A 13,590-nucleotide genomic window follows, 5' to 3' on the forward strand; every position below is an offset into this window, starting at 1 on the left:
CAGTGAGCACGCGGTGCGCTTCGCGCACCGCGCGCCCACTTTACGCAGTTAGTGCCGTGCACGCACGGTGGGCACGCGGTGCGATGACAAAGCAAGAAAGCACGTCAACAAATCTGTTTCTGCTTTCCTCCGTGACTATGGTATGGGTGCCATTTACCACAACAACTTGCGTTACGACATGCAAGACATTTATAGAGGAGATGGTGTGCACTTCAATGATGAAGGGAACAGAGTCTTCCTCTTGAACCTTAGACTCTGCATCGGTACTTACTTGTAGGTACCACTAAAAAATCATTTCATAAACACAACGGCTCTTTTTAGAGCCCCCTAATATCTAAACACTTAAATCTGAATTTCATTTTTTTTTTTTTTTTTTTTCTACCGTACGCTTACCGTAAGCTTACCGTACGCGTACCCCGTGATTTTTTTAAAAATCAATAAATGTTTTCTTTGTACTTTACAGTCCTTCTTTGACCCCCTCACAAATGTAAGGGGGTCTGTAACTCTCCTCATTGCCCCCTTTTCTTGTTTTCACTCTTTTTTTTCTGAGTGAAACACACAAAATGGCGGCCGCCGCTTCCTGGTTTCGGCCGATTCGAATGTTTACTAAGATCTAACAGCCAATCAGAATCGCGCTCGCCACCGTACGCGTACCGTAAGCTTACCGTAAGCGTACGGTAAGCGTACCGTAAGCGGGCTCAGATATATATATATATTGATTTAAAGGCTATTTTCTCAGAATCTACTGAACAGATTTACACCAAACCTACAAAAGGCACTTCCTTGACATAGGGACTACCTCTCTGCCAAATTTCTAGTAATTCTGTTCAGCCGTTCGGGCTGTAGCTCGTTCTAAAGGTCCTATGGAAAAATGCATGGGAAAAACGCGTTTTGGGACCCCCCTTTTATCTCAGCCCCCGCTTGACGTATCCCCCCGAGACTTTAAGGGTAGGAGCGGAGCGTAGCGCCCCACCTATTTTGAGAAATTCGCGAGGATTCATCGACCGGCGCCAAAGTTATTCAAAATAGAATGTTGCGGATTTCCTATGGAAAAGGGGTCCTAACTATAACTACCTACTGGCGACCGCCAGTAGGTAATATATATATATATATATATATATATATATATATATATATATATATATATATATATATATATATAACCTACTGGCGGTCCACTGTTACGGAAAATAGGAATGTTCCTGAATAATGAGACTTTGTATTATTGTGTAAACTGCATAAGCATAAAACAATGTTTTTTTTTGTTTCAATCAAATGAACTATTCAAAGCGAGGATAGATAGTCTGTCTTGGATGCGTGTCCAAGCCATGTCTTGGAACTACACACTCACACTGAAATATACAGTGATCTGCAAGTCACAAGTTTGAATCCTGAAAAGAATGCCTGAGCCTTCTACTTGTAAATGTGAGTAACATTAAATTTGGTCACAGGTACGCCTGTTACATAACCTAAAAGTGGTAGCCAAGTAGTATGAACGTGTATAAACGCAGTCAAGTATTGATTAAAATGGTCTGTGTGTAAAAAATGACTGTTGATTCTAGTTTTGGTCTGTATTTGTTGCCTTTGTACAAATTTACTGTTACTCCATTCTTTGACCATACGTTTAGGCAGTCACTTAAACCGGTCTTAAATATTTGCATGAACCATAGCAAAAGGTTTCTGCCTTTGGGTAGTCAGAGATATATATGTAAATGTTCCCTCATTGTTACTTCCCTTTTCTCATGCTTATTAACCTTTGTTTGTGCTTTTGTCTTTTGATTTGTTTTAGTATGCTTTTAAAACTACAACAAATGCTTAAGTTTTTTAAATTCAACTAAGGAACATGTAATAACACTACGCATACTATATTGTATCTGTAGATATATGATCTATTTTCTCTGTACTCGCTTAGTACTTGTATGTTGAGCCAAAATATATTTGACACCCAAGTCCAGAGCCTTCATTGCATGCCATGAAATTTGTTTCGATTTAGACATGCAACTGTAAATGTTGTGAGGATTAATTTTTTTTTTCCTTTAAATCTTTAAGGGATGGGCAAAGAAGACCAGCTTTTTCATCAATACTCTTTTCCTTGGTTGAAGTTGGTAAAGCTCAAGCGAGGAAAGATGATGTTTTTTTCACAAAGGTATTGCATTCACTTTTTCATCATTCTTGTTTAAATTGGTTACTGGTAGTGCAGTGGAAGAGGGGTATGTGGGAGATTTTTCCTTTTCATTTTTAAGACCAAGAGGGATGGTAGCGCCAAGTATTCTTCAATCCTTACCTAGATTGAAATCCCTTTTAGTTCACACTCCAGCAAAAGTTAAAGTATGGTACAAAACATGGACTTGCCAAATTAATTTACCGAACCATGGCCCAGTCCCCAGCATCTTGTAGGCTCTGACAAATCGACTTTGGCTCCCCAAAGGCTCTCAGTTGGTCTCCAGCATTAAAAGAAAACATTTTCTTCGAGGGGTTATCTCATGTACTGCAAGACAAACATCTCGATCGTAGTGGATGGGCATCTAATATTTGAAGGATGCAATTTTAATCGCACACTGGTTTGATGAGGGCTACTCCATCATTCTATTGCCAAGTTCAGACTTAAGAGCAAAGTTGGTGCTACAGTTACCCATGAAACTACAAGTTCACTTTCATGGTAAGACCTCTTAACTGTCTCGCTCAAATAGTAGCCTGAGAGAAGCTCACTGCAATATAAACTGCTTTGTGTTAATACATCTTCATTCATTTTAATACATAGGGAACACCAGTACATCTTGTAGTTGCACTCTCATCACCAGCTAGAAGTCTATAGGGCAGAGTCAACCTTTAACCCTCCCCCTCCATGTATCTCAGTTCAGGTTGGCATTGCTGTCTCTTTCGCCTCCCTCCCATGTAGCCTCCCGTTCCTCTAACCTCTTAACAACATTCTCTCCCCTCTTATATTCACAATTTTAAGACCTTTCAGAAATACTGGAGGACCCATGACTGTCTACTGATGAGTTCCTGCCCCCCCCCCCAATCCAGTCTAAGAATCACATTCGTAAGGTGTTAGGGGTGAAGAACTGCTTCGAAGTCCGAATCATTTATTATTGTCCTCCTGACTTATTGAGTTTCTTCTTTTGCAACCCCCAGAGCTGGACAATGAAATCCTTTCTCTTTCTTGAACCGTCTGTTGCTCTCTGCCTAATTCCCGTCTGCTTTATTGTTGCTTATCTTTGTATCTGGTTTCCTCTCTTTGGGTACTCCGTCAGGACTTTCCTCTTCTGGTTGTGAATCGTCTATTAAGAATTTTTGTCTTCCCTTCCGGTGATTTTTGCATGGTGCGATTCACACTACCACTAAAGGATTAAATGGAAAGGTGGCCCCATCTATACAGTACTGTGTGAGGTCACAGGAGTTCCATCACCTGCTGGAAGGTCTTTTACTTCTGCAGTTCATTGCCGATATTTCTTGGGTGAGCCTCAAAGCAAAATACTTTTTGTTTCCGTGCTGCACCCATGCACAATTCTTCTTCTGTAAGCAATTGACTTTTGTCAGTATATTGGGGAGGGGGAGGTGGGGGTTAGCTGGAATGGTTGATGTGATACAGTGAGTTCTATTCAGCTCACAGTAAACCGATTCATCCACTTGAAGTGCCGTGAGCAGTTTTTCTCCATATCTTTTCCTTCAGCCTCCCAAAGGGACGTCTTGTAACCTGATATTGTTGTGTCTTGAGCAGTGTTATAAGAGGCACTGTAGCACAACATTTTGTTCCTGTCTTGTAGAATCCTTCAAATGCATTTCTTTATTGCAGCGGTTCTCAACCTTTTGACTTCAGTGGGCCCCCAATGAATCTCTTCTGGGCGCAGGTGTTCCCAGCCTAAGTGATTCGTACAGATTGAACCGATAAAGGATACATAAGCAAGTTAACATTAGAGAAATGCACAAATCATGATTGATTTCATAATTTCTTTTTTATTGTTTTTTAAATTTCAATCCATAGCAACATGAATAAATACATAAACATTTTGTACCACATCTCATTACGGAGTTTATAGAGGGGAAAATGCAATTAATAAAGCGGCTTAAAAATGAAAATAAAAAAAACACTAATACCTTTTCAATCTTTCATATGTGCAATCATGGGATGGATATGGAGATAGATATATATATCTATATATCAAGTTTGCGCCTTCCTACCCCTTTGACTGAGGAGAGGCTATACTCCAAATTGAACATACTATAGAACCTGGCCCTCCACATCTCAAAGGATGGTGCTTCCCGATGCAACCCCATAGACGATATGCACAACCGAGCCACCGCCGTGGCTATGAAAACTAAATAACAGAATTTAAACACAGGTAGGCCTTGCCGCAACTCTTCCCCAATTCCTAAGAGCATCATGGAGGTTGAAATCTTTATCCCGGCTCCTGTTATTTCTGACACAAACCTTTCAATATGTCCAAAAAGATGTATCAATTTTTCACATGAATAAAAAATGTGTACAATATCAGCGGTATCTGCTCCACAGCGAAAGCATTTCCTGTCATTAACTCCGCCCCACTTCAACATATTTGCAGGGGTATGGTACAAATTGAACACTGTCTTAAAGTGCTGTGCTTTTAAATTGGCTGAAATCAAAATGTTCCCTGCTGTATCTCTCGATTGCTCCACAGACCCACCCTGCTCTCCTAGACGATTTTCCCATTTGAAGTTTTGTCTATCAAGATCGTCTCTCCTAGTCTTTCACAGCAGATTATACAGTACCCCTATCTTACCACAGTGCCTGATAGCTTCTACTAATTTATGTGGTTCGCTCATGATCTCACTTTTGCCCAAGAAATCACGAATTTGTAAGAATTTAAAATATTGATTCTTAGGCAGATGAAACTTATCCACCAATATTGAGAAGGAGGAGCACAGATCCCCTTCATCAGAAAAAGCCCCAATTTGCGTAAGGCCTTTAAGTCTCCAGTTATCGTCAGTATTGGTGTTGTAGAGGTGGGCATATAATACGACAACCCTTCAATCTGGAGGCTTTTCCGTACTACCTTCCACACCTTAAAGGCCGTCACCATGATCTTAAAACAAGTTTTCATGTAGTAGCTGCCTTTTAAACAAACAGTTCTTAACTTCAGTCCCAAGACCAACTGGTATATAGATGGGGCCTCAGTAGTATTACCCACCTCTTCTCCTGTTAAATGTATTCGCATGTTCTGTAATTTGCAGGCAATATAGTAGAATGTGAAATCTGGGACTGACCACCCTCCTTTCTCCCGAGGGAGTCCTAAAACGCATCGCTCTATGCGGTTTCCCCTGGGTCCATAAGAAACTAGCACACATTGACTGTAATTGTTGTAGCTGATCTTGAGAGAGTTCCAGTGGAACTGACATAGTAGTACAGAATCTTGGGCAAAATATTCATTTTGAGAATATTACCTCTTCCAACCAGTGAGAGATGTAAGCATTCCCACCTCTCCAAAAGGTGGCTCCCATTAGCCATAATGGCCCCCCAATTGACCTCAACCAATTCCTTTAGACACTCCCTAATCTGGATTCCTAAATATGTTGCTTCTTTAACTATTCTGGGATCGTTGTCCATAGTTTGATTCATGCAGATGCTCTAAGTTTTGACAGCATTCAATTTATAACCTGAGACGGAACCAAACATATATGCTAGATGTTCAATTTCTTGCATACCTGCAACAGGATCAGGTGTTGCGACAGCTTTGTCATCAGCATATGCGAGAACACAAAAGTGATCTTGCCCTCCAATAACAGGTTTAATCCCAGAGCTTCTCCAACATATTTAAAAAAGGATTAATGTATTAGGCAAATAAAAGTGGAGAACAGGGACCTCCCTGCTTCGTCCCTCTGGAGATGCGCACTGGGTCTGATTCGAGCCCCATTGTATACATCTTGGCCATGGGAGATTGATATAAAACCCAAATAGTTTTAATGAACCCAGGGCCAAACACCCATCTGCTGTAAAACACTCCCAATAGAAAATCCCACGTGATGCGATCAAAGGGCTTTTCGGCGTCTAAACAAAATCAGCCCGAGGGAAGCCTATCGGGCCCAGCCGCCTTACCGCTAGTCGTTCTATTTATGGCCTCTCCTAATTCCTTGATAGTGATTGGTCTATCTAAGAACCCTGCCTCCTTCTGCCCCAGCAGCTCATAGACTAGATTTTGTAGCCCTATATCAATAGTCTGTCCCACTGCCGTTTTTTCTGCATATAGCTCTTCATAGAAGTTATGAAAGATTTTTAGGATCTCCTGGGGATTATGTACCAAGTTACCCTGTGTGTTTTTCATACCATCGATTCTTTGCGAAACTTCTTTTGAGCGAAGTCTTTGCGCTAGACCGCACCCCATGGCCTCACCGCATTCATAGCAGTCCTCCATCTATAGCTGGCATTTAATAGATTTATCCTTGCTCGACTGCCAGTTAACATTGACTTTACATCTGTCAACATTGGTTTGCAATTCCATGATATATCTACCTGTCAAGATCCCCTGGGCTCAATTTTCTTCAGCTGCTTTGAGATTCATATAGAATTCCTGAACTGCTAGCTTCCCCTTCCTCTGTTTATACAATCCATAGCTCAAGACTCCCTCAAACCCCCCCCCCCCCCTCGCAAAAAAAACCCAGCCTTTAGGGCGTCCGAGGCAAACCAACCTGAGGTAGAATTACGGTTGTTCTCGAAAAAGTCCTTAATCCATCCCTTCATATGGTCAATAAACCTAGTGTCCAGTAGGAGCTTCCTGTCGAATGTAAAAACTCTCGGAACCGTATGGCTACCTAGAGCAGGAATATCCATCACTACTGAACCATGGTCGGAGGTGATCCTAGGAAAGACTTGTATCTTGGCTCCTGTTAGTAATACTGGTGACACGAAAAAGTGATCAAGTCTCACTAGCTTTCTATGCGGATGGTAGTAGAATGTATATCCCAGGTCCGACTCCTGCAGTGTTGCCCATACATCGATCAAACCGTGATCAGTCAATGTAGTTTTGTGTGCCCGGTTGTAATTCCCTACCACCCAAATGTATATTAAAATCCTCGCAGAGTAAAAGTGGGGTAGGCCTTAATGCCAGTTCCACATTTAACCCCTCCAGGACTGAGCCCTCATCAAGTTAGACCCATATACCGTGCATGCCGTAAACTTAGCTGCCCCCGCAATGCATTCCAAAATAGCCCAGCGACCTCGTTTGTCCACTAACACTCGTCCTGATTGCTGGATTTCTTGTTTGGCTAATACTGGAACCCCAGAGTCATTATGGATTGTTGTGAACATGCCAAAACCGCATAGCCTAATTCCATTTGACTTTTCCGCTTACCCCAGGGTATGTGCGTTTCCTGTAACACACTAGGTTAGGATGAATCACCCACAGCTCTGCAGCTACGTTTTGTCTTATATTATTATTATTTAGCCTGCAAACATTCAGAGAGCAAATACGTAATCCTAATTTAACCATCTTATCACCTAATTAAATGTGGCTGCGTTCCCTCTATCAATACTCCTGTTGTGTAGTTCTTGCTCATTCGTCCTCATCACGCTTATCATGCTGTGGATTGCTTTTCCTTCTTTTTTACCCCCTCTCACACACCCTGCAAGCCCCCCCACTAACTCCATCCACCCCCCCCCATCCAACCCCGACACCCCCCCAGCCCTGTAGTAAGGCTTTGGGGTCAAGTGGTCCCTGCTAGGACAAGCTCCCCCCACCTGGTTGCTCCGGCCCACCTGCACACCACCCTGTGTTAAAACATTGAACACCAAACACCACAGCCTACATAATACACACAATCTAACTCCATGCAGATGATGTTTGTATAAAAAAAAGATAAACATAGGACATAAGACATAGAAAAATGCCCCCCACTGGCAAAAGAGAGAGGGTGGACAGAAGAAGGCTAAGAGCCCTTAAAGTCAAAAACACCTGGTAGTTAGAACAGATATGCATAACTAAGCATATCATACATTATCCTACAATGTCAGCCGCCTGCCCTTGCCTCAGATAGATTGCAAATACTCCTTTGCTTGTACCTCAGAGGTAAAGAAAGGAGTATGCTCCTTATATAGCACCTTTAGCTTAGCTGGATTTAGCAAAAAGGCTTGCGCCCCTTTAGCTTGAAATGGTGCAATAAGCCGACGTAGATGCCAGCGCCTCTCTACAGTTTGATGGCAAAAATCTGACCTAACAAAAAACTCTGCCCCTTTCCCTGCCCTCTTTCTATCAGGGCGCGCCGGCTACGATACAGCTTCGTGGACCAAAAGGTTATTAAATGATATTAATATCGCTCTCGGTCTGGGTGCTGCTTGTCCTGGTCTTGCTCGAGGAGAGAACTGGAATCGGTGTGCTCTTTGGATCTCTCTCTGCCAGTCCCACTGTGTCAGTTCCAGAAAAGCTTCTGAGAATAGTTTGATGACATATTTTCTGGGATCCTGGCTTTCCCCACCCTCTGGAATTTGCAGGACTCTGAGGTTGTTCCTTCGGAGACGGTTTTCCAGATCAGTCAACTTCCATTGTGTATCATCCTTAAGTGACCACATGGCCTCCGTTGTCGCCTTCTGAGCTGCCAGTTGATACTCCAGGCACGAAATCAGAGTTCCGCTTCATTGAACCTTTTCGGTAAATTCGGAGCACGATTTTGCGATGCGTAAGACAGAATTCTGCAATTTACTACAAGCACTCTGTGTCTGCTGGCTCTCTGTGCATGTCTCTTCCCTGTGAGTCATAATAGTTTGGTATATCAGGGCTAGTGAGATCTCCTCAGGTCTGTCTGCTGTATTCTCTTTATTGGGCTCTAGGATGCACCCGCTGCCAGCGCCTATCTCTGCCGAGAAGGAGTAGTCCCATTGCAAAGTATCGCTGCCATCCACCAGCGTAACCCCTTCTCTCAAGTCCTTCGTCTTACGGATCGTCCGTGAGCTGGCTTCTGGGGTATCCCCACCCATGTCATTGGGGTGCATGCTACTTAGATCACTGTCACCACTGCCATGCGAGTGTCCCCTAACTTGAAACGTCAGGATTGACTCCAGCTCATCAATTGGAAGAGTCTGAATGATCTGACAGGCAGTAAACATTATCCCCAGAGTATATCTCCTTTGTTGTGGTCTGGGAACTGCCCTTACTCTTAGCACCTGAAATCTCTGGTTTTGTAGAGGCCATTCTCCCAGATCCAGATATTAACTTTAGACCGTGCTAGGTACACCCAATGGCACGGTATCTTGGTGTTTATCCCCTTCTGCTCCTTCCAGCATCGGATTTGCACCCTCTAGAATTTGCATCATAATGTCAGCATCTGCTACATTCGACTTTTCAACAGCAAGGTCCCCCTCCACAGAGCCGTGTACCACAGCAAGATCTGGGGTTTTACCTCTCTACCATCTGTCAAATACCTTTAATCTGAGGGGTATATGATAAAGCGTTCTGTGCTTTTTTTTTTCTTTTTTTTTTCTTTTCCCACAGAAAAAAGAGGGGGAATGATGCGCTTACTAATGCTTTCTTTTGGTGTGCCGTCCCACTTTTCTCCCAAAGCATATCCAGCGGTGCCATTGTTGCCTGCTGTAGACGATGTAACTGTGTTGACAGAGCTCTTGACGGGTTCGGCGATGTTCCCTGCGATGTCAGTCAGGGGGCAAGACCTCCCTCTCCCAGCCTTGTGAAGCATCGTCGACTCGGCTCCGCCCTGTCCCCTCATGCTTCTGTCTGGCATCATGGCCGCAGTACACCACCAGCGCCGATTCCACTACGCAGCCCGGCGAGCTGTTGTACCCTGATTATCAGCGCCGCAGCCCTAGTTCTGAGCATGCAGGACGGACCGTCCTTTGGATTCCGGTACGTTTTCACGCGCTTGCTCATATTTTAGGGGACTTTTTCTACCCCCTACTGCTTCACCCTTTGTGCAGGTGGGGAGACCGGGAGCGCCAGCCCGCACGTCCGACCCGGCGGATGCCATTTTGCCTTCTCATAATTTATTATTTTAGAAATAAAACTACATTTTAAAAATCTCCAACCTACCCATTAAAATAAAATTTTGATTTTGGTATATTTTTGCTTGAGAATTGCATTAAAAAGACATCTTAATTTCTTTTTAATGTAATCCTCAAGCAAAAGTATACAAAAATCTTAATTTTAATGGGTAGGTTGGAGCTTTTTAAAATGTAGTTTTATTTATAAAAGACAAAGTGGTATGCTGGACTTTTGGTTATCACTTTATCTGTTTTTAATCCTAATGCTTGCAAATTTTGTGGGTATACACCAGGGATTGAATTGAGGCCAGCAATCGCTTATACGAGATTCTTACTTGCGCTGCACCCACGAATCCGACTATGTATGCCAACTTCATTTTTCGCTTCTAACTTCAAGCTCCTTAACATTTACAAAGCATTTTAAAATGTTCAATTTAAAATGTTACACTTTTTGGGTACATACTTTATGAATCCACTAATATTGAATTTTGTAAACATCAACCCTGAGGTGGTGTTGTGGACTCCCAGTAGTTCGCAGACCACAAGTTCAGAACTGCCGTTTAAAAAAAATATATATGCTATCCAAAACTATGTATTCTAATCCATAGATACCTACACACATGCAATATTTCGTATGAATTGCAGTAAATTCAGTTCTGAAATACTCCACACATTTCGTTAACTGATGGACCCTTCATCACAAGAATTACATTACATATATTAATCTGTAAAAAATAAATAAATTCCTACTCGAGTAATTTTGGTAAACACAAACTTATATAGAATTATGTAATCAACAGAAAACCTTCTACTTGCTTTGTTGCATTTAAGTAACGCATAAAGTATCTGCGTTTAGTGTTTTTTAATTTAGTCTCATCACTTTTGTGTCCATAACGTGTTGAAAATGTGGCAGACTGCTAACCTCATGTATTCTTTGTGGTTAGATCACCAACCTCTTGTAATATGTGGCTTTCAGTTAGCTTGACCATCCTATAAGAATAAACCACAATCTTGTTTTTCGTTTAACCCACATGGGATTTTAGGGTTGAAAAAAATACATCTGGATGCTGACCCAATGGAACTTTCCCGCAGCTCAGTGCAATGCTCTCTTGTGGCTCTTGCTATGGAAGCTGATCTGCCGGAGCTTTCCTGCTTCATGGAAAAGCTTCTATTCCTGAAGATCACGATCAGGAGTTGACCAGTACCTCTTCAGTAATGTTAAAAGAGAAGTTCATCCCAACCAATGCATCACTTCATCTTCAGGAGGAGAGCATTTAGAGCATGTACAGGAAATCCTTTAGGGTAATCAAAGTTTTCTGGGCTTTTGGTCAAGCCTTCTCAAGGATCTTGGATTGCTTCCCAATCTGAAAAATATGAGCGACATTTAGAGTTTTGATATTCTCCTAAAACAGGATGTTTTAAGTCTGTTTTTATGACTGGTCTGTTTTTGGTCCTCTTCCTTATCGCTGACTGGCCAGCATGGTAACTAATTTCTGTAAAATAAAACAACCTATATGCCCTTGTTACAGTTTTCAAACGGTGTGAAATTTATGGCCCCTGTTACAATGTCAATTTATAATAAATGTCAGCCTGCTATCTCTGTAATAAAGGCAGTCCCTAATGTATTTATTACTCGTGACTTGTGATGCACCTAGTCAACTGTAATAATGGAATGAAGGAGCTCCTCAACTGTAACAACATATTACAGTTACTTTCTGATGGCACAGTGGCTGCTGTCAGAGTCAGCAGCCAATGAGAAAGACAAGTCACAGAGCATAATTAAAGCTGCAATTTAAACAAGCATTATCAAAGCCAATAGGCCTCGCCTATGTAGCAGCTATTGGCTTTACCAATGTGTTTTTGAAATGTTGTACACCGTGTGGCTGCTGTTCAGCATGGCTCAAAGTTAGTGGCATAAAGGAGAGTGACATGGAGTAGATTGTTGTATTGTAGATTGGTGAAAAGTGGAGTAGAGTGGCGTAGAGTGGAGTTGAGTGAGAGGTGTGGCGTAACAGCCAGAGCGGCTGACTCTAACACGCGGGGCTCATGGTTCGATCCCCAGTACCGGCGGCAGCTCAGCATCATGTGACACTGGGCAATAGCTCACTTATCTCCCCAATGGCCCCAAGTGCCTTGAAACCCTTAAGGGGGTGAAATGTTGATGCTGTACAAATATGGATTATTGTAGAGTGGCAAAGTAGGGGGAAGTGTGTGGTGGGATGGAGTGCAGGGACATACAGTGGAGAGGAGTAGAGTGGAAGGGTGTACAGTGGAGAGGCATTGAGTGACGTAAAGTACTGTTGTGGAGTGGCATAAAGCTTAGAGTGGAGTATGCATGGTGTGCTGGTGCACTGCCATTATTGACAGCATACTTTCAATTGAAATGACCATTACATTTGCACATACAGTTTTACTGATAAAACTATTCAGCGCACTAACAAGAATGTGTGATAATGGCATCACCAAGTGTACTGATTTGTTAGGATCATATTAAAATATGTTTCCTCCTTACTTCAGAATTGCAAAAAAAGGGCTTTATTTGTGCTTTACAAATTCTGATATATTTGCACAGTTCATTTACAGACATTTACATTTATTTTGTGTGCTAGAAAAAACCTTTTCTTTCCCAGTACCCAGTGAGATTGTCAGATAAATCCTCTAATTTTAAAGTCCGAGAAAGAAAAGTAAACACCAAGCTCCCTCGGAAGACAGAAACTGACATTTGAGCTCTGTCTTTGAACGCACAGCAAATGTGACAAGATTAGAGCAAGATTCAAGGGTATGTTTACATAAAATGAGCACTCGTGGAAGAATACAGTATACATGTGATGCTCCATGGGAGGGACAAAGACATACAGGACAGCCTAAAACAAATGAAGCCAGCAAATAAGAAAGCCAGATAATGTGAGTTACAAACCACAAAGTAATCCCAGGGAAGCGTTCAGAATGCCCACAAGAAGTCTTTTCACAGCCAGACAGCTGTGCTATCTGGTAGGCTTCACCCTAAAAATGTTTCTGACTTCAACATGGAGAGTGGAATTTCTTATGATTGAGACATCTGAGAATAATTTTCTTTCTGAAAGGAACTGCAAACCACACACACTATGACCAAAGTATCCAACACAGGCTTAGAAGGTCCCTATTTTTACCAGATTTTCATGATTTCCACATGAAATACATTTACATATCTTAAGTTTAAATAAAAATAATTTACATAGTTAGGGGTTATCCATTGATTCTTTTGGGAATTTGGCAGTCCTGGATCAATGATAGGCACCCAAGCACTAGGATAATCAAAAGGAAATACTGTCATTTTGTAAACTGCTTTATCAACACATAGTTTTCATGAGGTGGGAGTATAAATAGGCCCTGATCACGAGTGGTGATATTCCACGCATAATTGGGATATTGCTAGGTAGAGAATTTACATCATCAGTCAGTTACTCAGCAGCCTAGTACTGCCATTGTAAGTTTATCTCTTGAAATGTGTAATAATTGCTCGGATCCAAATTTACTGGGTGCTTTGCCAGGCAGGATACAATATTTTGGTGAAACAAACAGACGTTTATTACCTTTTCTAAACCTTTGCAAAGCATCTGCAAGACTGCCAATGTTGCGTGATGGAGTGG

The 13,590-nt window shown here is 42.0% G+C and overlaps 1 protein-coding gene across 7 annotated transcripts in view; it reads left to right on the forward strand.

The window, feature by feature from the left end:
* Positions 1 to 1,316: 1,316 nt before the first annotated feature.
* The window catches only part of LOC146869034 (RNA helicase MOV-10-like), a 488,182-nt gene continuing 475,908 nt past the window's right edge, over positions 1,317 to 13,590 (forward strand). For 3 of the 7 annotated variants that reach the window (XM_085645840.1, XM_085612042.1, XM_085649594.1), the window contains exons 1-2: positions 1,324 to 1,425; positions 2,050 to 2,146. In XM_085645840.1, coding sequence (XP_085501966.1) covers positions 1,424 to 1,425; positions 2,050 to 2,146 — 99 coding nt within the window. In that variant the 5' untranslated portion in view covers positions 1,324 to 1,423. Of the gene's footprint in view, positions 1,426 to 2,049; positions 2,147 to 13,590 lie in introns of all 7 variants that reach the window. The other 4 variants (XM_085599844.1, XM_085602574.1, XM_085599639.1 and 1 more) reach the window with 4 other exon arrangements.

Source organism: Triturus cristatus, chromosome 1_1, assembly GCF_964204655.1.
Source record: "Triturus cristatus chromosome 1_1, aTriCri1.1, whole genome shotgun sequence".
NCBI lineage: Eukaryota > Metazoa > Chordata > Amphibia > Caudata > Salamandridae > Triturus > Triturus cristatus.